The sequence below is a fragment of the Numenius arquata genome, chromosome 9 (genome assembly GCF_964106895.1).
Source record: "Numenius arquata chromosome 9, bNumArq3.hap1.1, whole genome shotgun sequence".
In the NCBI taxonomy this organism is placed as follows: Eukaryota; Metazoa; Chordata; class Aves; order Charadriiformes; family Scolopacidae; genus Numenius; species Numenius arquata.
In genome coordinates this window covers 29511005-29531534 of record NC_133584.1, presented here as the reverse complement: position 1 = coordinate 29531534, position 20530 = coordinate 29511005, and the positions used below count along the sequence as shown (strand labels likewise).

Sequence of the window (20530 nt, the reverse complement as noted above, 5' to 3'; positions counted from 1 at the left end):
CACTGGGGGGAAAAACGCATCCCCCCACGGCGCGGCCCCAGGGGAGGGCAGAGCCAGTGGTGCCTCCTCCCGCAGGGCTGCCTGCAGGTCCCAGCCACACTTAGAAGGAGCGGAAGCACTCACCTGCCGACCAGCCTGAACCAGGGGAAGCGGTCATAGAAAGGATCTCCACCAGTCACCACGTTGTCGCAGTCCTCAATGACACTAGAAGGCACTTCTGCTGCACGGTCATACATTTCACGCATGAGGTCCAGGCGTTGCCTGCAGGCAGAGGGGACCGCAGCAGGTGATGGTGAGAAACCGGGCTGAGGCCAGCGAAGCCCTCCCCAGCACAGGCATCACTTGCCCACCTCAGCTTCTCCAGGGTCCAGTAATGCGTTGCCCCATTCTTCTGGTCCTGCACCTCTACGGCCACAATGGTCCGGGGGAATGGCCGCTTCTCCCGGTCTTTGGCAGCATCAGGAGGCAGCAGGTCAGGAGGGAGAGGTGAGTACAGCGTGTCAGTGAGGAGCACAAACTGGAACTGTACCTGGAAAGGGGCAGAGAGGGGCGGTGAGCTGCCTGGGAGGACAGCGAGCTCCATGTGGTGCCTTCTGCGTCCCCCTCGGCATTTCCCTGGCTGCCCACACTTGTGGCCTCTGCCATGGGTGTCACAGCAAGCTAGAGAGGAGCCCCAGGCACCCACCTTCTTCTTCAGCTCCACACTGATGGCATTGGCTTCCTTGAGGAAGATGGCATTGCCCCAGAGCAAGTCACGGAGGGAGGTGAACTGGTACCACTTCCACTTCCTAAAGGCCCAGAGGGCCAGCTCGAACTCTCGCTCTGTCCACTGCACTGTGGGGACATGGAGGGACAATCATTGTACTGCTAGGAAGGAGGACATTAGCATAGAGGTGCCCAGGGGGCCCACAGTCCACTCTTCTTGCTTCTGCAGAGAGCATCAAAACCTTGTGGTGGCACCCAGCCCCTACCTTCATCCTCAGGTTCTTCCTCTTCCTCATTTGCCTCAGGGTAATACCTAGAGTCCATCTGCTTCTGCAAAGCCTCCAATTTGCTCTCATAGTCCTGGGGGAAGCGGGGAGAGGAATGATGCAACCCACAAGGTGTGACCTTCCTTCATGCTGCCATGTAGCACTTCTCCCCCCCTGTAGGAACCCAGCCTCCTCCCTCCTCTGGATCCATGTTTATGAGGACAACCCCAGGAATGACAGGTTTGCCCTTGCTTTTAGGACACACAGAGCCACCCCAAGCAAACACCTACCAGGACTCAGTCATGCCTGGGCAGCCTGAGAAGGAGCCAGGTCCTGGCCACCTACCAGCCTCTGCTGCTCTAGAAGGTAATTTGCCTCCTCCCGCTCCCTCCGGTACTGGTCCTCTAATTCCTGGAGCCTGAGAGGAACGGGAAAGGAGAGGATGACTGACCTGGATGTAGCTATTCAACTCCCCATTGCCCCAGCCCCTGTGCCCTCACCGCTGCTCCATCTCCTGCTTCATGTCAATGCCCTGCTTCTCCAGCAGCTCTCTTTGGGCGAAAGCCCAGTCCACAGGCTCAGCGGGGGTCTCAGCGCATGGGGTCCGCTCCCGCTCCTGCCGAGCCTGCTCAGGGTGGTTGAAGCGGAAGACGTGGCTCTTGCCCATGATGATGCGATTTCCTACAGGGATACACGTGGGGGAGGGGGAAAGGGAGTAGGTTTAATGTGGGACAATGTACAGGGCCCCTGTGGATTGGAAGGCAGGCGGGTTAGAGCAGCGCTGGTGTGCTGGCTCCAGGCACCCACCTGAGCGCAGGATGCTGGGCTCCGTCACCTTTTTGCCATTCACGTAGGTGTCGGCACCTTCACAGGGCTCTAGGGTCACTATTACTGCAGGGACAGTGGGAGAGGGAGAGAGAGAGCGCAAATGTAAGGTGGAAGCAGAGGGATAAATCCTGCATCTCCTGCTCTGAGGCTCCTGCAGCATCAGAAAGGGACAGCTGCTCCAGCCAGCACCCCAGGTGCAGAGTGGGAGACCATGGGGTACCCACTGGCAGAACCCACACTCTGGGCAACCAATGGGGCTCAGCCAACCTCATGTTAATCAGAGCATTCCCAAGGGCTAAAAGCAGCTGGAGTCTGGACATAAGAGGAGATCGGAGCCTCCAGCATGCATCTCCAGGCTCATCTCCCAAAGCCCTTTCACCCCCAGGTTCCTGCTGGTTTGCAGGGTGGGCTCTGCTCCATGTCTGGGGTGGGCTCTGCTCCATGTCTTAGGCAGGAGAATGGTCTGCTCTTCCCTCCCACCGTGATCTCCCTGGATTGCCTCACTGTGGCAGCTTCCATTGGCTTTGCAGGAGCTTCCCTCCCAGATGGGTGAGGGCACTAGCTCGATCTGGAAGCACGGAGAGGCCACAGCCATGTGAGAGAACCTCGCTAGTCTGAGGAGGGCAGGACCCCAGCTGGGGGCAGGTGCTGGGGTCATGCAGAGGTACTGAGTCTCTGGGGAGGTGGAGCCCCTCCAGACAGAGAATACCTTCACCGCCAGTTTTGGTGTCACTGCGGAAAAGGCAGTGCTCTTCCTTAATGAAGTGCCCGCTGAGAACGATGTCCTGCCTCTTCTCTGCATCTTCCCGGCCAACCCTGCCAGAGGAAACCCAGGTTGATCCTTCACCAAAGCAGCCCCTCCCTGAGTCTCCCCCAAAACCATCCTTGGGGCTGACAGGAGCAGCCCTTGTTGCTAGACCAACATTCCTAATGAGATACCCAGGCAAATACATTTTTCCCCATGCGGCTATGGCACTTTGGGGTTGCCCTGGGAACGGTCCCCATCCTGGGGACAGCTGTCACCCTGCTGCCCACCCAGGCAAGTCAGGCACTGAGGTATTAGCTAGGTTCCCACCGCTCCGTGGGACCTGGCCCTCACCTTGTTATCCCGTCCTTGATGTAGTAGAGAAGACACTCAGACATAAGCGGATCCTCATTCAGGTTGACCAAGTGGGGTGTCTGAGAGAGACAAACAAGAAGGAGTCACCTCGGTGCGCCTTCCTGCGCTAAGAGATGCTCCCGAGGGAGCTGGGAACTCAGCAGTACCTCAGGCTGCCCCCTGCACATGGATGGGCTCTCCTGCCCTCTGTAGCTCCCAGACAACATGCCCAGCCAGGTACTTTTCAAGGGGGGGCTGCAGAGAACCAAGCAGCTGGGATGAGGATAACCTGCCTCCACATGCCTCCTTGCTTTTCTCCTCAAAGAGCTGAGCCCTGGAGACCTTTCCCCTGGCTGCCTTCGAAAATTCATGTGCCAAACAGGCCCAACACTTGCCATGATGTGGCATACACCTCCTGGGGCAGGACCCTGCTCACCTGCACTGCACGTCTATGGGCCCTTGCCTCACCATAGCACCCAGCTCCCCCGTGGACAGTGTAGCTGAGGCAGAGACACATCCCATGCAGCATCTGGTTTAAGATGAGAGCAACTAAAAGTGCACGTTTTCCTCCATTGGCAGTACAAGGACAGACGAAGCACCTAAAAGAGCAGGTCCCAAACTAGAGGTTCAACCAAAAGTAGTGGAGACCTGATCCAGACTCAATTTCACTCCCTGTTCTCCTTCCTAACAGTTCCCTCCCATCACTTTTTTCCCCTGGGTCACAAACCACTTTGTTCTTGATGAGAGAGAAGTTTCTCCCTCTGGCATAGACCTCTCCAGCTGCAGCTAGCTTACCTCACCCCATCACAAGCTGTTGTGGTTGCACCTTGAGGCAACAGGCAAAGTCGCAGGAGTATCAGTAGGTGAAGTTCTGAGTTTCCCAGAAATGAGAATAGAGACTGTAAGAAATATCAGCCCACTGACACTTGGCATGCAGAGGGTTCCCCACCACGACAGTGCTACAATCCCTGGCTGAAAGAAGACTCACTCCAAATTGTGCAGGAGAGCTGGAGGTCAAGGGAAACACAGGCTCTTCTCCATGGTGGCTGCCAGGAATAAGTTGGACGAAAAATTTAACCTCAGGCTCCTCTGGGCCCTGGGGTAGCCCTGGGGTCTGAGGCTCCTTCAGCTTGCAGTTTTTCTCCAGATTTGCAAGGCTGGCTAGTAGAAGGCAGATGCTCTACAATTCCACTGAGCTCCTTAGAGACATAACCACCCCAGCGACAGTATACAGCAAGACAACAAAGTCCTGCCCTGCTTTGCCCTTAACGAAACATGGTTTTGCATGCTATCGATGCTAACTTTCCTCGCCAGCCATTGGAGAAGTCGGAGGAGTTTCCACCCATCAGATAGCTGAAGAGCAAGGAGGCACCAAGACTACCACAGCCATGCTCTACCTCCAAGACCAACCTGCTTTGGGGAATAAACCCCCACGCTTTCTACACAAAGGTCTGGGGTCCTAACGGGCAGCAGCTGAGACAAGAACGAGAAACAAAGACAACAGTGTAGAAATTTGTCTTTAGAACCACACCAAGGCATGCAAGGGGAAGGTCCCAAAGCCTTCATCACTGAGTGTTACTGCCTCAGCTGGACACACACCCCTACTAAGGCGTTTGGCCAAGACAACCAGCATCAGCTGCCAGGGCAGGTCTCAGACCATCCTTTGGTGTAGTGGGAGAGCCAAGCAAGAACCGTGGTCCTACCAGAACATGCCTGCACCTCACCAGCCTGTGTTGCTCTGAGGGATTCACGGGGTTGGGGCTGTAAACTGAATGTCACTACCACTATGGTTATACAGCCAAGAGAGGGGCAGTGATGTGCTGTAACTGGTGCTTGGCAGGGTTTGCTGGCACACAAACTCTCTGGGGCACAGCCAGTATTTGCTTAGAAAATACCTTCCACGATACTATAAGCAATAAAGAGTATGGAATATTTTTGCACCCACAATTCTCAGCAAGGACTTGCTGGTTTCAGGGGCAGCAAATCTCAAACACCCCAAACTACAGATTTTTAGAAGCTGACGCAGAAGTCCGACACAGTGATCATCAGTGAAGCCCCACCTGAAAGGAGACAGCACCCAGGCAACAGGGGCTGGATGTTTAGCCATGTGGTCACACCAATGTTTGTACCCAGCTGGGTCAACACTGCCATTTCCCCTGTAGGTTTCAGGGCTAAAAAAGAGGCTAGTCCGATATTTGGGGCTGGCTGGCAGCAATAGGGCAGGTCAGAAGGTAGCTGCAGGGGTACAAACCAGCCCTCAATTTTCCGGAAGAAAAGAATGAGATGGTCCTACCTTTTTAGGAGAGAAAACACCCAAGGTGCCTCCATCCTCCCTCATGGCCACCCCCATTTCAGCCAGCAACGCTTCCCTGAAGGAGCAAGGGAAAGAAGAGCCTGTCAAAGCCCCACAAGCCCCTGGAGCCAGCACTAGACAAGCCCAGGGTGGAAGCTGAGCCCACAGGTTTACCCCACAGACCACAGCTGTAGGGCTTGCTTCCTTTCCGTGCCTCAGGAAGGCTTCTCAGAACAGACCACATCTGTGCAGACTAATGTGGTGGGCCCTGGGGTGCCCGGGGGGTGGCCAGGGTATGGCTGGATGGTCAAATTGCCCTGCTGCCCCCAAGAGCTGAACAGGCAAAAGTGCAGAGAAGAGGAGATGCCTGGAGAACCCCACCTCATCCCATCCCACCCCACCCCAACCCACCCACCTTTCCATGCGGATTGCTTCTGTCCTCCGCAGCTTCTCCTCCCATGTCTCATTCAGCTCCGCGATGATCTTCTCTGTTTCCTGGCAAGCGGGGGGTTAGCAGGGGATTAGCATGTCCTATGGGCAGCAGACCTGCCCGCTCTGCCAGGCTCTGCCCAGCATGCCACAGTGGGACACTGGTCCCAGTTTCAGGCTGGTTTAAATGAGCCACAGCAGCATTTCACCCACATCTTTCTGTCATGCCCATCTTCAAAAAGCGAGGCACAAAGACCGGCCTCTGCATCCCCTTGCTGCCAGCCCGCTCCTGTGCCATGCTGAGTCTGTCCCACAGGGCAAAGGCAGCACTCACCCCACAGGGAGGACAGCAGCACCAGGTGGACCCTACCATGCCAAACCCTCTCCCATCCAGCAGTCCAGAGCACTGGGCTGCTCTGGGTCTGTCCACTCTGCAAGAGCACGTCCAAGCATCGCTTTCTATGAGCATCATCCATAATGAGTATCCAGAAACTACCAAGCCCTTTCTGCAAGCTTCAGTGCAAGAGCGTTGAGCTGAGCCCTCCGTCCTGTCAGGCACTGGCCTCTTACCTTCAGCCTTTCGATTGCCTCTTCGCTGCCCGGAGCAAACATGATGCGCTCGTGGAGGCTGGCGACGGAGGCAGCGCGGCTGGACAAGGCTGACAGCGAGGAAGAGGGGCTGATCCCAGCGATGGCGTTGGTCACTGTGGAGAGATTGTCATGGCGGTGACTCAGCTCTGCCCCTCTAGCATCATTATTGTTCTCAAAGTCGGACACATCTACGGGTGGGGAAGGAGGGATGGGCCAGGGAAAGATACACAGACAGGAAGAGAGAGAGAAAGAGAAAGACAGAGAGAAGAAAAGCTGTTGGGGAAGAAAAAAAAAAAAAAAAAAGAGTGGCCAGGTGCAGCAAGAAGAAAGCCAGGAATTGCAAGGAAAAGGCACAGGTGACAGCACAGCGGTGCAAACAGCAGCAGGGCAAGGGCACGCGCATCTCTCGCCCGGCCCAGGCAGCCCCCCAGAAGCACAAGGCTGTTTTGGGAAGCAGCCGCGGGAATAGCCCTGGAGCCTTCCTGGGCTCCCAGGGATGCTTTTTTGCAACACGAGGTCCTGCAGCCATCTGCGATCAACCATCCTCCCCAAAAGCATCCCTGTCATCCTCCCCCAGCAACAGAGCCAGGGTGGTTTTCCCTGCCTGGCTGCCCCAGATTAGCTGGATCTGGGGGCAGAGAATGAGAAGGGGAGAGGCGGTGGCCCTCCATCCTACAGAGAGGTTGAGGGGATGAAGCAGGAGGAGCCATGGGATCCCCTCACTGGCAGAGCCCCTGCCCCTGGCCCGCTGGAGCAGCACCTTGGCTGGGCAGCTAGAGCGAGAGCAAAGTGAGGGCAGGGTGGCAACGTGCCTGTTACAGGCACCCGGAGCACCAGCTGCCACCAGACCCCACAGCAAAGGGACCCAGGTATCAGAGATGCTCCTCCAGCCCCAAGAAATCACAGGGGTTTGGTGCACTGTGCCAGAGTCGGGTATGGCACAGGCTAGTGGGTGCAGCATTAATCACTTATCTCCATCTGCCTCTGTCCAGGGGAACCAAGCCAGGAGGGGACAGGCCAGGTCCCCATTTCCTCAGTGGGCTCGCCACAGACTGGCTGCACTGCCTGGCCCAGAGCGGAATGGGGTGATAGTGCTTATCCGCAGGCAAAAAACTCCCTAGCCATCACCACACACCTCTACATGAGGAGAACACTGTGCCAGCCCACCCAAGCGCAGTGCCAGGCTCCAGTTCTGACGAACCCCAGCACCAGCAGAAGCAGCAGCAGCAACAGGAAACATCATGGCAGCATGGAGGAAGGAGTCCCCATGGGGATAGGGTCCCTGGCACAGCAGATGGGGAGGACACTGGTCCCTCCAAAATCTATCCTGAGCCCCAGGTGCTAACTGCGACTCTGCCATGTCCCCTTTGCCAGCTCTCTGGCCTGCAGGCAAGCACCTTTCCATCAGGTGGGGCCGGCTGCAGGAGCCCTTCCCCATGCTGCGCAGGTGCCCCTGGGCACAGCCTACACCTCCCCAAAGCCGTGAAGCAACAGAGAGTACCAGTGACAGGGAATACACACATTTGGATCCTCCCGCAGCAGGATGGGCTAAGAGAGAGAGAGAGAGGGCAGGGAGCAGGGGTAAGACAGAGAGAACAGAACAAGAGTGGGTTCATCTCAGTAGGATTTCTGACAGCACACAGAGGAGAGGCCACAGGCGGGTGCAGCCCTAGGAACGCCTTCCCGGCACCTCTGCCAAGTGCAGGATGCTGAAGACAGGAGGGGAGAGGGAGGGGAGAGGGGAGAGGAGGGGAGAGAGGGAGGTCTGCTGGGTGTAAAGCAGCTCCTCCTGCTTATGGAGCAGGCTGGGGGTTGCAAATGTGTGCGCAGGGCCTTGCCAGAGGCATCCTGGCCACGCTTCAGCAGCATGATGCTGCCACGCGGCCAGCAGAGCAGGATGCAGGGCAGCAGGGGGGAATCCAGCCCACCTCTGCCTGTAGCCATTGCCAGAGATCACTGGGTGGTACTTACTGTCAATGATGTCCCCAAGGCCCTGGGCATAGAGAAGGTCGCGCAGCCGTGCCACCTCATCCTTCAGCTCCCGGATGAGCTTGTTGTTGGGGTCCTCATTGATGACAGCGTTGCAACGGATCTGCTTAGCGCGGTCAGCATACCTTGGGAACAGCAGAGCCCTGAGCAGTGGCCAGGGGGGCAAATCCCCAGCTATTGGACAAGCAGGAGTGCCGCCAAGACCTTCCAGCAAGCAATCCTTTGCCGGATCCCAGTGCTGGGACAATCCTTTGGCCTCTTGTCTGAGGTTACAGGGTCCCTCCAAAGCACCCCCCCAGCCAGGGATGCCACAGAGGTGAGGAGAGCACATGGCAGCGCCTGGGTTTCAGAGACCCCCCCTGCCCTTGCCCGCTGTGGAGGGACAAGGATACTTCTTCCTACCTGAGGGTGCTGAGGGTCTCATCATAGTTGATGTCGGCAGGACTGAGAGCAGCGACCATGGCTGTCCTGGAGTTGCCCCCTGCCCAGAGAGATACACCTGCATCAGGGAGATGCTGGTCCCTGCACCACCCACCACCCTTTGCTCAGCAGCCGTGCCCAACGCTGAGCCCGTATCTCCCACCCATGTCCTCACCCAGGTTCTCCCGCAGCAGCCAGGTCAGCACCGAGTCCCGGTAGGGAATGAAATCTGTCTTCTTCTTCTTTTTGTTCTGGGGGATGGAGAGCAGAGGGAAGGGCTGTCAGGCTGCCTGCTTGCTTCAAAGGGAAGGTGACAGCCAGTCCTGAGCCATGGGGACTTGGAGGAGAATGGCTTTGCCTGGCCACTGTGAGCTTGGGCAGCTCTGCTCAGCTCCACAGGTCTTGCCTGTGAAATGCCCTGTCTCGGCTGGGCTGGCTGTTTAATGCTGGGTACTGAGAGCCACAGGGTGAGGAGAGCAATGAGGATGCTGAGGGCTCTGCCAGCCCCTAGGGAAAGCATGGCGTGGGTCCAGGCAGAGCCTCACCCCAAAACCACCCTTTGACCCACTCCCACCCACCTGTGCTAAAAACCAACCCCCTCTTCCCCAGCCTGACCAAGGCACCTACCTTGTTCGGCCCCGAATCCTGCAAAGAAAGTGAAGAGACTGTTTAAGTGAGCTGCTCCCCTCCTCAGCACCCACCACAGCTCCCTGTCCCCCAGGCAGAAAGCAGAGTCTCCCGGGGAGATGGCAGCCTTGCCAGCCCAGCTCATCCCAGACCCGGGGACGGCTTGGGATGTATCTGCCCATCCCTTGGAGTCGGGATGCTCCATCCCTCAGAACTGAGCCCATTCCTGCTGACCTGAGCTCTTTCCCCCACAGTGTCGCTGCTCATCTGTGCTCCAGCTACCTACCATTTCAGCTAGGGCAGAGATGACTTTCCCCAGAGTCGTCAAGGACTTGTTGATGTTTGCTCCTTCCTGGTGGAGAGAGGAAAAGCCCGGATTTCAAAGCGGCGCTAAAGCCTGGGGCACCAGGAGGTTGGGATGTTCCAGTACGGGGTAGGCAAAGAGCAGCTGGTCTTAGTGGTTAACCAGCACCTCCCAGTTGGGTCTCATGGATCCCTGTGGAAGTAGCACTGGGCAGCTTCCAAACAAAACCCCATCAAGGATTTTGGTAGGATAGTGGGCAAGGAACCAAGCAAGGAAAGAAGATGTCACAGCTGGGGATGAGGGGGCAGGACACAGCAACCCCACCGGCAGAAAGGGACCTTGTGCCAGCTCTCACCTTTAGTCTTGTGCCTTTCGCACCAGTGGAGTCAGCTCGCTCACTCCCTGCCAGGTCCACCAAGCTGATTTTGCTGACCTGCAGGCCAAGATGAGGCTGTCAGCCCTGGCAAGCACAGCAAACCAGGCCCCAGCATGGAGCCGAGGAGGGAGCAAAGACTTCTTGCAAGGCGACACTGCTCTGAAGGCAGAGGTGGGTTATGCAGGGTCATCCTTGCCACAATTTGGCCAGGGCTAACATCCTTGCAGGCAGGGCTGCAGGGCATCAGTTGCCAAATATCCTGTCCAGAGGCCAGTCCCCGAGGGACCATGAGCCCAGAGCGTGTCTGGGACCCATCTTCATCCTGTTTCAACCCTCCATCAGCCCATACCATCTCATCCCATGTGCTGTCGATAGCACACAAAGCCCTTCCCAGGTCCATGCGGGTTCCCTCGAGTCCCTCAGGCTCTGCTCTCACCTTCTCAGTGGTGATGTTTGTCTCAGCGTCATGCCGCTTCTGCGTGAAGATGATGTTGAACACGGCGTGGGAGCGGCTGCTGGTCTCATTCATGTTGGTGGCAGCCACCGTGCTGTGGGAAGAGGAGAACAGGGAGGTATGACACTCTGCAGGAGACACTGAAGAGACTGGTAACAGGGCCAGGGCTCATTTCAGGGCAGGGTACATGAAGGGGAGGCAAGTCCAGAGGACAGGAGAGGTCTCTGGGAGGACATGTGCAAAAGTCCAGGTTTTCTCCTGCTGAGTCCAGGGTGTTTTGAGAGCAGGAAGGAGGTAAGGTGAAAATAAGTGGGGGTACCCACCACTCACACAGGGTGTGACTACTATCTGCAGAGTAGCCAGACCAGCAAAGCGAGGAAGTTAAGCAGGACCTTCCGGAGACGTCTGCAAGGTCTCCAAATCCTGGCCATCTTCCACTCCCCCAACTCACCGGGCCTTGTTGCCAGAATCCATGAGGTCCTGGATGTCATTGTAGGAGGTCACGGCCAGCTTGGAAAGGTCCTCCACATACGGACCCATAAGGGGATGCTCCCTCACCCGCAGGTTACCCTTATTCTTGGGGTTCAGGAGGTCTCTCACACGCTCGCAGTATATCTCCATGTAGCTCACCTAGACCAGAGGGCATGGGCAGGGCTAGCAGCCAGCAGGATGTGGAAGCTCAGTGTGTAGGCAGAATCAGGTCCTTCCCGCCCAGCCCACACCCAGGGATGGGACCCCCCAAAGAGGGGTCTGCACACCGGCATGGCTTGCAGAAGCAGGTTGCAGGCTGGAGCTGGACTACGCAGGCAATGAGGTGCCTACCTCCACGGAGTAGGACATGTTATCATTCGTTGTCTCATTGATGCGGGAGAAGAGGTCCTCACACAGCTGCAGAGAGAAGAATCAAGCTGCTCGGCCTCCCACCAGAAGGATACTCCTGCCCAGGGTGCCCAGGCCACAGGGACTTCTACCTTCTCACACCAAAAATCAGAGACCCTGAGTGCTGAGACAGCTCCTGGGGAGCTGGCAGAACCTCCCCCCATCCTGACATGGGGGGCTCAGCATCCCCAGAGCCCCCCCAGCACTCTGCTGGGTCAGAACTCGGCAGCTCTCAGGAAGCACAGCCAGCAGCAACTCAGTGCTTGGACTACTGCTGCTCACACGTACTGGCCTTGTTGTAGCCAGACCATAACTCACCTGGTCTCAGCGTGACCCGCCTTGTTCCCCCCGCCCTCTGGCAGAGCCATGCCAGCTCTATGTCGCGGCAGGGCTGTGGCAGACCTTGGCAAAGCCTGACCCTGCTCCTGCTTTGCTCCCCTCTTCCCTCCCCACTCCGCTTTTGCTTTGGGCATTGTGCTGGGACCAGGGGACCAGGCAGCTTTTCACCAGGCCGTACCTGCGGGATGATGCCTTGCTGGTCCTTTTCCTGCTTCCCCATCATGGTGTAGGATTTTCCGGCACCCGTCTGCCCGTAGGCAAAGATGCAGACATTATAGCCTTCAAAGGCGTGTTGCAACATCTCTTCACCAATGTCCTGGTACACTTGCTTCTGAGAGGCATAGTTGATGTCTGCAGGCTACAGAGAGGAGTGTGGACAAGGAGAAATTTGTCAAGGAGCTCCTCCTGCCTCTCCCCAGCCCAGCCCAGCGCTCCAGGCGGGCTCAGGCCTCCCGCTGCTTACCGTGGTATGGGACCAGTAGGAATAGTCAAAGCTGAAGCTTTTTGGTGTCTCTTTGGGCTGCTTCGGGTTCAGGATAGCTAGGGGCAAACAGATGGGAACATGAGGCAACCTAGCCACCCACGGTACCCCTGCAACCCACATCCCATTCATGAGGGGAGAAGGGTGAAGATGTTCAAGTCTGAATCACAGGACCCTCCAGTTCTGCAGATGGGTCCAGACCCCACCAGTCCCAGCAGAGGAGGTGGGTGCTATGGCCAGCAGAGCCTGCACCAGCCCAGACAGCAGGGCAGAGCCTTGCCCAAACATCCTGTGGGCACGGTATGGGGACAACGGCTCCTTTCCTCAGGCTCCTTCCTGCTCTGTCATCTGCCTGTGGGAGCCCAGCACTGACACCAGCAGGGGAGGATCACAGCCTTCCTTCACCCCACAGCTGGGGGGCCATGCCCAAAGCCACACATGTTGGTGCTGTGGGGTGGGAGAAGCCACAGCCCCATCAGGGCTCCTCCAGGCCCCTGCCAGCTCCTGCCTCTCCTCCCCTGTGCTTTCTTTTGGGTACCCAGCCCCAGCAGGGTGATTAATGCCTCGTGTTAGACTGCCAGTGGAAACAAGAGCCTGCTTTTTCCCATCCCCTGAAAAGGACGTTGCCATGGAAATTGGAGACTGAATCACTTCTCTTCCTCACTTGCTGCTTCTTTTTTTTTTTGCCCCCATAGCACGTTTATGATGAGTTCTTTTCTGAAATAGCAGATGCATCAGAAGAAACCCAAACCAGCGGGGTAATCACGAGATCCAGCCATCAGCCATGTTAGGTGACACCGAAATGACCTTGCAGGCTGGCACAGCACAGCTCCTGTGCCCACAGCCTCCAGCTGCTCCCTGCCACCACTGGAGACAAGGAGGCCATACAGCACCAAGGCCGACAGCGGTCCATCGCAGCCCCAACCTGCCCTGCCCCGGGGCCAGTGTTCAGCCAGGGCTTGCACCCACTTGGGATTCAAACTGGGACCTTCCCCAGGCATGGCACAGCCTGCTTCCCATGGGGATGGATGCCCTGGTGTGTGACGTTATGAATATGGATGCTTTCTGCTCCAAATTCCTCCTCCATGGCCACGACAGATTCTCCCCCAGGAGGGATCTGCCACTTCTGGACTGAGAACTGTCCATTCCTGCCCACGAAGGCAGCAAGGCGAGCAGGTGGAGGGTGGGAAGGGGGGGACAGGATCTAGCCCTGACCACAAAACCACAGCATGGTGCTGCTCAGTTCCCCTTGCTATGGGCCCTACTGGTGTCTGGGTGGTGTGAGTGCATGTGAGTGGCCATTGCAAAAAGAAGCAGGTGTGGAGGCCACACAAGAAGTCGGGTGGAGCACCTCTAAAGGGTCCTGGGGTTCACCTTGCAGCTCCATCATGCTGCCTGACCCCCGGCTCAGGTCTGTCTCTGACCTGCAGAAACAACCCTTGCCAGAGTGAATGGGAGCAACACCACACACACAAAAAAATTATTCCAATGGGGGCAAAAGCAGGAGCAGGCAGGATGGGGCCACACAAGGCGGCTGTTCTGCATCCCAGTGCCAGCCCATGCTGGGCACGGGGTGGAGGAGCAGCTGGGGACGGCACCAAGCAGCTCCAGGCATCTCAGCTGCAGCTGCCCAGCTGGCCTCTCAGGCCAGAGACCAGGACATGGGGTAGAAGGGAGCACACCAAAAGCAGCAGGTCTCCTGTCCCCAACCTGAAATGCTCTCCCCACACCCCTTTAATTACCATTTATTTACCCCCAGAGTGGCTGGATGTCGCTGGTGGGTTTTTTTCTCTCCTGTGACCAGGCACCCCAGGGCTTTTGCAAAGCTGCTGCAAAAGATTTGTGCTCTGGCCAAAGGGGATTAAAAAGGAGGCGGGGGAAGGGGGGAGGGGGGAGGAGGGGAGAGCAGACAGACATACAGACAGGAGGGAAAGGAGGAAAACATCTGGAGATGACCCTTGTCTTCACCCTGAAGACCTAGCAGCATGGCAGTGTAGTGAGTGAGCAAGCACTGAGCAAGATAAAACACAAGACCCACAGGAGAGAAAATAATTGCCATATTTTAAAGCCTGCAGAAGCACAGCCCCGGATGGAGAATATTAATGGCCTTGCGGGATGAAAGCCGAGGTCCCTTCCTCGTCATCCTGGTGGGAGCTGCCAGGAGAGGGGCTGGGGGTGTTGGTCCCTGGTCTGGTCTCTGCAGCCGTGCAGAGGGGGGGACACCATGGGAACAAAGCAGTAGTGTTGGCAGGCAGGCAAGTGGCCACCACACAGCAAGCCAAGGGGGTGGTGGTTGTCAGTTTGGGGGAAGGATGACAGAAAAGGGCTGACCCCTTTCTGCCCCAACCCCCAGCCCCTGCTGTCCCCCCACAGGGCTTAGTGCATTAGCCAGAACAACCAGCTCCCCCACCCCGGTACGTGCAGGGGTCTCTGCAGGGGATTAGCCGACAGTTTGTCTATTCATGGAGAAAAACCTCGCTGTCAGCAAAGGGCTGGCCAGGGCACTGCCCCTGCCCGCAGCCCTGCCACTCCCCCCAGCACGGGCAAGGGCATGAGGGGCTGGAGGGGGGTGCAGACAGCAGGGCTGGGGCAGCAGGATGGGCATGGGCAGATCGCTCTGAGCGAACACAGCCGTGGCAGAGGCAGGGGATGCCCAATGCTCTTGACCAGGCCTGGGGAGTAGAGGGTCTCTCCACGCCCCCACGTCAGGGCCAGAAAGGCTTCACTGCCGCAAGGGGAACAGCTCTGCACCCCAGGCAGACAGAGCATCACTGCGCAACTGGGCAGCGAGAGCCCCCCCGGGATGACAGAGACCAGCAGACGATGCCTCACAGACCTCCCCATTCCTGCTCCCCAGGTGAATGGGGGGCCTGACAGGGTCACAGAGCCACTCTGCACCCCCGGGGTCCTCCTCTCCCTCCCCTCAGGGTTGTCATGGCAGCCCGGCAGTGCACACCGCGGGGGTGGCTGGCACTGGTGTTTCACCCACTGCTGCCGCCAGTGACGCAGGAAGCCCCAGGCAGGCAGGGAGGGAGTTATTTTAGATGGTGTCCGATCTGGAGGCTTCCAGAGCCAAAGAGGAAGGATTCGGCCACCTTCCTCACCCAGTATTTCCAGCAGGCGTCATTTAAAGAGGGCCAAATGCCGGACAGGCTCCTGACAGGACAGGCAGTCCCAAGCCCCCATGCTACATCCCTCCTCCCAGAGCAAAACATTCCCTTGGCAAACCCCACTCCCACCCCTTCATCCTGCTGCTGTTGCAGCTCCAAGCGCTGCGGAAGTGGGGATGGGTCCTGGCATGCCACAGCGTGCAGTGCCCAGCCAGGCAGTGCTGTCAGGAGCCTCTCGCTGGCCAGCACACGGCTTTCACGCTTGGGCAGGCAATCATGGGCTGGGCACCCTTGGCCCCACATCCATGTACCAGTGATTCCCAGCTCTTCTGATATTTCCTCCCCAGTTGCCTGCCAAGGATGCTGCCCCATTCGATACCACTGAAATCCAAGGGCTTGGTGCCACTTAGATCCTCCTGCTACCATTTCAACAGCGGAACTGCATTTCCCCCAGGAAAGATGACATCTCCCCCCTGATTTCCTCTTCCAAACAACCCCAGGTGCTATCGCATCTGCACCAAAGACCCTGGCAGCCCAGTGCTTGCCGCTGCAGCCAGACCATGCACAGTCCTCCCCTGGCAGCAGCCAAAGTCTTCCTGAGCCCCTTTGCCCCCGACACTGCCACTCACTGGTGGTGCTTCCTGACATCTGGATAATGCATTTAGATTCCCGGCTCATCTCCCGGGAGTTGAAGGGCCGGACGCGGACTGCCACCTTCACAGATGCTCCCGCCATCGCGCCAGCCGGTGGTGGGTCCTGCTAGCAGGGAGCAATGGCTGTCCTGCAAGGAGAGGAGAAAAGGGGATTAGGAAAGCTTGCACCTCAATCTCCATCTCACACCTGTGCCAGAAAAATGAACAGAAAGCCTATACAACAAAACCTCCCAGGAATGCCGGTTTGCCTCTGCCCGAAAGATGACATTTTGTTTCATCCTTTTCATCCTTCCATCTGCCCGCATTTTGCTTCTCCTGCCTCCCCCTTGTATCTTGGGTCAGGATCCCCTGCTCTGTCCCAGGGGACATCCCTGCCCTTACCCCAGGACAGCACCCAGAGCCTCCATCATCCTCAGCATCACTTGGTGGGCACCCACAGCAGGGGACAAAGCCACATAAGCACCATCAGCATGACCTCTGAGGAACGGTTTTTCCATCCTGGGGTGCCAGTGGCACTGAACAGATGCCCCTCACTTCCATGCAAGCCCACAACCCCCTGCCCATCACCCAAGCCTCCTGCCTCCGTTCCAGCGCCAGCAGAGCACGGACCGGGCAGTAGGACTGGATGGAGGTGGGGAGAAAAATGATGGCATTAGTGTTGAGAGAGGAGGCGGCTGTTGAACACAACCGCTGATATTTGCCTCTCATTCAGCTCCCAGCAAAAGCAGAATCACAGCATCAGCAAGAGCAGCACCAGCCAGCAAGCTGGCAGGGATCACACTCAGCTGAAGCTCCCAGCTCACAATGATTTTTCCACTCCTTTTGCTGATAAATTATTAATCACAAACCTCACAAGACAAAACAAACCGTTCCCTAATATCTCCCAGAGCAGCCACTCGACCCAGCACTGGTGTTCGGGCTCTCTGCGGCTGGTCCCACCTTCCCCGAGCCCCAGTGTTGGCTCAGCCTCACTAGTGTTGGCCAGAAAAGGATGCTGGAACCCTGGACCACCAGCTCCTTCAGGATTAGCCCTGATAAAATCCATTCCTGCCTTCCAACTCTCCTGTCCATCCCCTGCTCCCTAGCTCCCCATGCTGAGCCTGCCAGCAGAAGAGGAGCTCAGTACCCCGCAACACAGGCAGGCACCGGCTCCTCTGGCATTCCTGCCTGCGGTGTTCCTGCAAAGGTGCTTGCAAATGCCCTGAGGCTTTTTGAGCCTGGTCTTTTCCAGCAGGAGCATCCTGGAAGGAAAGAGATCAGGAGAGAGCAATAGCACAGCTCTGGATACACAGACTATGACTGGAAGGAAGTGGAGCAGTAAGGATGGGACCTCAACACGAGATGGGTTTTCCCATGGTGGAAATGAAAGGTACAGCTGAATTCGTGGAAAAGGAGGGGAAAAAAAGAGAACAAAATAAAACCACAGAAGGGAAAGTGCCCCAAGAGAGGGGGATGGCTTTAAAACTAGCCGAGGTTTGACAGCTCCCGTTTAATTTCCAAAGGGGGTGGGAAGGAAACCAATGTATGCTCTGGCCAAAGGCAGGTGTATTCATGGCACAGTGGAAAAATTTGCAGGCAGAAAGTATTACAAGCTTGGTGCTGTCTTTCAAAAACACTTTACCAGTTTTAGAAGCAAGCGTGCATCCCCAACAGCAGGCGGATAAATCCCCTCCCTTTAAGAGTTCCCAAACCCTCCTCTCACTGCCCTGCTCCAGAGCTCCCACTGTGTCCAGCCAGGAATTATACCCTTAAATCCCACCAGCTCCAGAGTTCAAGCATTTGGTCTCAGGCTTTCTCGAGCATTGGTTATTTTAAGTGGGCATTTAATACCACCATTGGATCCCTGAGCCAGCGAGTGGGCTGCTGCACACCAATGGGCCTCTGCCTTCCGTGCTCTGCTGCTGTCTCAGATTGGGGAGAAAGGAAAAATTAAACAGGACTCCTTGTCAAAGGGAATTAAAAAGTTGGGTTTCTCATGAAACAATGGGATATAGTCCTGGGTGGAAGGGCTACATCCTCGTGAAGCGATCAGCTCAAGCTGCTCCACTCAGTGGCACCACTGGTGCTCAGGGAGGATGGAGTTGTTGCTGGGCTAAACTGCTTGCAGCACCCGACAACTGCCTGTGTCAAACACACAGCCAGGATAGCTCTCTTCCCCCCCACTTTGCAGTCTCTCCAGCTCCCAGGGCTACGAAGAGGTGCGTCACGTTCCTGGGTTCCTGCCTTGTGGCAGAACACATGGCAAGAGCCATCGGCACCAGAATGGCACACCCATTAGGGACTCCACCAGCCCCGGGACCGGCCACTGCCCACCATGGGCAGCTTCAGACCCTGCCCTTGTTCCCTCCCACTCCTGCACCATTCCTATCACATCCCCCTCCAGCCCTATCACTTCCCATGAAGAAGCTCCGGTTTCTTCTTTGTCCCACTTTTCTGGTGCCTTGTCTTGCTGCATGCCCTCTATCGGTGGCTGCTTGCCCTCCTCTGCTGGGAGAGCCCACTCAGCCCCCCACTAGTACCTCCCCCCAGCCCACCCTCACTGGCCATGAGAAGCCTCCTCCTCAGTAGCAGGACCTTTCCTCTCTCCCTGCCATCCTAATGCCCACATCCGGGCATACTCCCAGCAAGCCATCCGGCTCACCTAGCCCAGCAGAATGAGCTCCTCTCCATGTCGGTATTCCCTGTTGCATAGCAGCAAGCTGGGCTCCATTTTCTGTCTCCATCCACCTCCTTCAGCTTCCTTGATCTGCAACGTGCCACTCCCCTCCTGCTCTCCCGCAGCTCTCCAGTCCCATCTCTGCCACAGTGGTGCAAGGACCCCAGGCAGTGCTGTGCCCCTTTGGGGAGCACTGGCAGCCCCCAGATCCTTTCCAAGCCTTCTTTCCTTCCCTGACTCTTATTTTCCTGGCTCAGCCGCAGGGATGAATTCAGCCTCCAGCCCACATAACATGGCAGCACCACCAGCCATTGCTGGCCACAGGCGCTCAGCATCTCGCGGAGAGTGGGGATGCACTGCAGCGGGCAGGGTTTGCGCAGGCAGGGCAGGGGCAGGCAGCCTCCCCTGGGACAGGCAGGTGGCTTCGAGCCTGGCCAGCTCGCTTTGCCTGGGCACAGTCAGCCACCGCCTGCTTAATCCACCATCGAGAGAAATTCAATAAGCCGCTATCAGTCTTTCACTGGGAGCAGGCCAGCACCACAACCCCACTCCCTGCTCCCTCCCTGCCTTCTCCCGGGACCACCCCACACACAAGGGAGACAGCAAAGAACAGCAGAGTCCCTGGGGCCATGCTGCTGGGGGTGGGGTGGAATGTCTGGACCTGGACCTGTCCCCTAAGTCTGCCAGGCATTTCTTCCCCCCCCATCCTTTGCAGCCTGCTGTGCTCTGCCCACCCCTACCAGCACACCTGCCAGCCCTCAGTGATGAGTGAAAGGCCTAGAGAGCAAAGATTAACTGTATCAGCTAAGATTAATTGGGCAGAGATTAGCTAACAAGAGCTCTCTTAAGTCCAAGGGCTACCAACTGGCAGCCCTCCTGCCACTGCTGAGAAGTGACCAGTGGGATGGGCAGCACTGTCCCCAGGTGTCACCTGCAGTGAACCCTTCCACTGCGGGAAGGGATGCTGCAGGGACATGCTGTGCTGCCTGTCTCCTGGGTGCTGCAAGACACGGGGGACTGAGTGATGCTAACATGAGTAAACACAGCCAGGGTGCCTCATTTCCTGCACCCAGCATGGGGCAGGGGCTGCCTGCAGCTCTGGCAGATGAAGAGCTGCCTGCACCAAGGGAAATCCAAGGAGACTCTCTCCTTTTGTCTGCGCGCAGCCCTGTGTCACCTCGGTGGCCAGGGTGGATGTCCCATCTGGCTGCGCCTCCTGAGCCACGATGCTCTCAGCCACCAACGGGCTTTGTTTTAATAAGCCCTTCCCCTGCATCCCTCTTTAGGGCCCCCCAGCTCTGTCTGGGGCCGTGGGACCCTGCCCTCCCTCTAGGAACAGTGGAGAACCCTGGGGGCAGCTGGCCTGGATGACGCGGCACCATCACCTGCTCTCCGCTCCCCTCCCGCCCTGCATGGGGCTGTGACAGTGCAGTTTTCCCCGGAGCAGCACCCATAGGCAGGGAAGCAACTGGGAGGACAGCCCAGGGCAGGGTGAGGTGCCCCCCCCCATCCCCAGCTGAAATCCAGCCCCCTGCTTCCCCAGTGCCATCATGGGCACTGTGCCTCTTCACCTTCCGCCCACCCGGATGGGGAAGACGGCTTTGGGGCACTGTTTGCAGCTCCTTGAGAATTTCAATAGGGATTAAATTGGCAGGTAGCAGATTTAAGGCTGTGGATGAGGGGGTTTGCTCCCTATCCCCACTGCAAAGGCGAGTCACCTCCCACTGTCACCCATTCCCTCCATCCTCTCTTCTGCACACCAAAACCCACCCCGGGGAAAAGCCGCACGGAAAAGGCAGTGAGCTCTGGTGGGTTACCAGCACAGCTGTGCATGGAGAGGGGTGGTGGGCAGCCAGGGATACTGGTGGGGAAAACATGTCCTGACACCCCCTGGGTTTGGGGGCTGCAGCTCTAGCCAGAACACAGGGAAGCAGAGGGGTGGTGGCAGCATCTGTGCCAGCACCAGCTCCTATCTCCCAGACAAAATGGAGGTCAGTGGCAGTGTGTGGGGATGGCAGAGCCCACCACACC

General features: G+C 57.4%; 1 protein-coding gene across 17 annotated transcripts in view; it reads right to left on the bottom strand.

Annotated features, from left to right (window-relative positions):
- The window catches only part of KIF1A (kinesin family member 1A), a 33381-nt gene extending 17456 nt beyond the window's left edge, over window positions 1-15925 (bottom strand). For 7 of the 17 annotated variants that reach the window (XM_074153252.1, XM_074153254.1, XM_074153253.1 and 4 more), the window contains exons 1-24: window positions 15820-15925; window positions 12063-12139; window positions 11778-11957; window positions 11204-11269; window positions 10833-11011; window positions 10364-10475; window positions 9907-9984; window positions 9534-9599; window positions 9248-9265; window positions 8796-8871; window positions 8603-8681; window positions 8183-8325; window positions 6191-6324; window positions 5607-5686; window positions 5192-5267; window positions 2899-2978; window positions 2509-2615; window positions 1779-1862; window positions 1472-1652; window positions 1317-1389; window positions 972-1065; window positions 686-834; window positions 351-529; window positions 124-261 (exon numbers count right to left, since the gene is read on the bottom strand). In XM_074153252.1, coding sequence (XP_074009353.1) covers window positions 124-261; window positions 351-529; window positions 686-834; window positions 972-1065; window positions 1317-1389; window positions 1472-1652; window positions 1779-1862; window positions 2509-2615; window positions 2899-2978; window positions 5192-5267; window positions 5607-5686; window positions 6191-6324; window positions 8183-8325; window positions 8603-8681; window positions 8796-8871; window positions 9248-9265; window positions 9534-9599; window positions 9907-9984; window positions 10364-10475; window positions 10833-11011; window positions 11204-11269; window positions 11778-11957; window positions 12063-12139; window positions 15820-15925 — 2555 coding nt within the window. Of the gene's footprint in view, window positions 1-123; window positions 262-350; window positions 530-685; window positions 835-971; window positions 1066-1316; window positions 1390-1471; window positions 1653-1778; window positions 1863-2508; window positions 2616-2898; window positions 2979-5191; window positions 5268-5606; window positions 5687-6190; window positions 6400-7732; window positions 7760-8182; window positions 8326-8602; window positions 8682-8795; window positions 8872-9247; window positions 9266-9533; window positions 9600-9906; window positions 9985-10363; window positions 10476-10832; window positions 11012-11203; window positions 11270-11777; window positions 11958-12062; window positions 12140-15819 lie in introns of all 17 variants that reach the window. The other 10 variants (XM_074153250.1, XM_074153255.1, XM_074153256.1 and 7 more) reach the window with 3 other exon arrangements.
- Between the last annotated feature and the right edge of the window lie 4605 nt (window positions 15926-20530).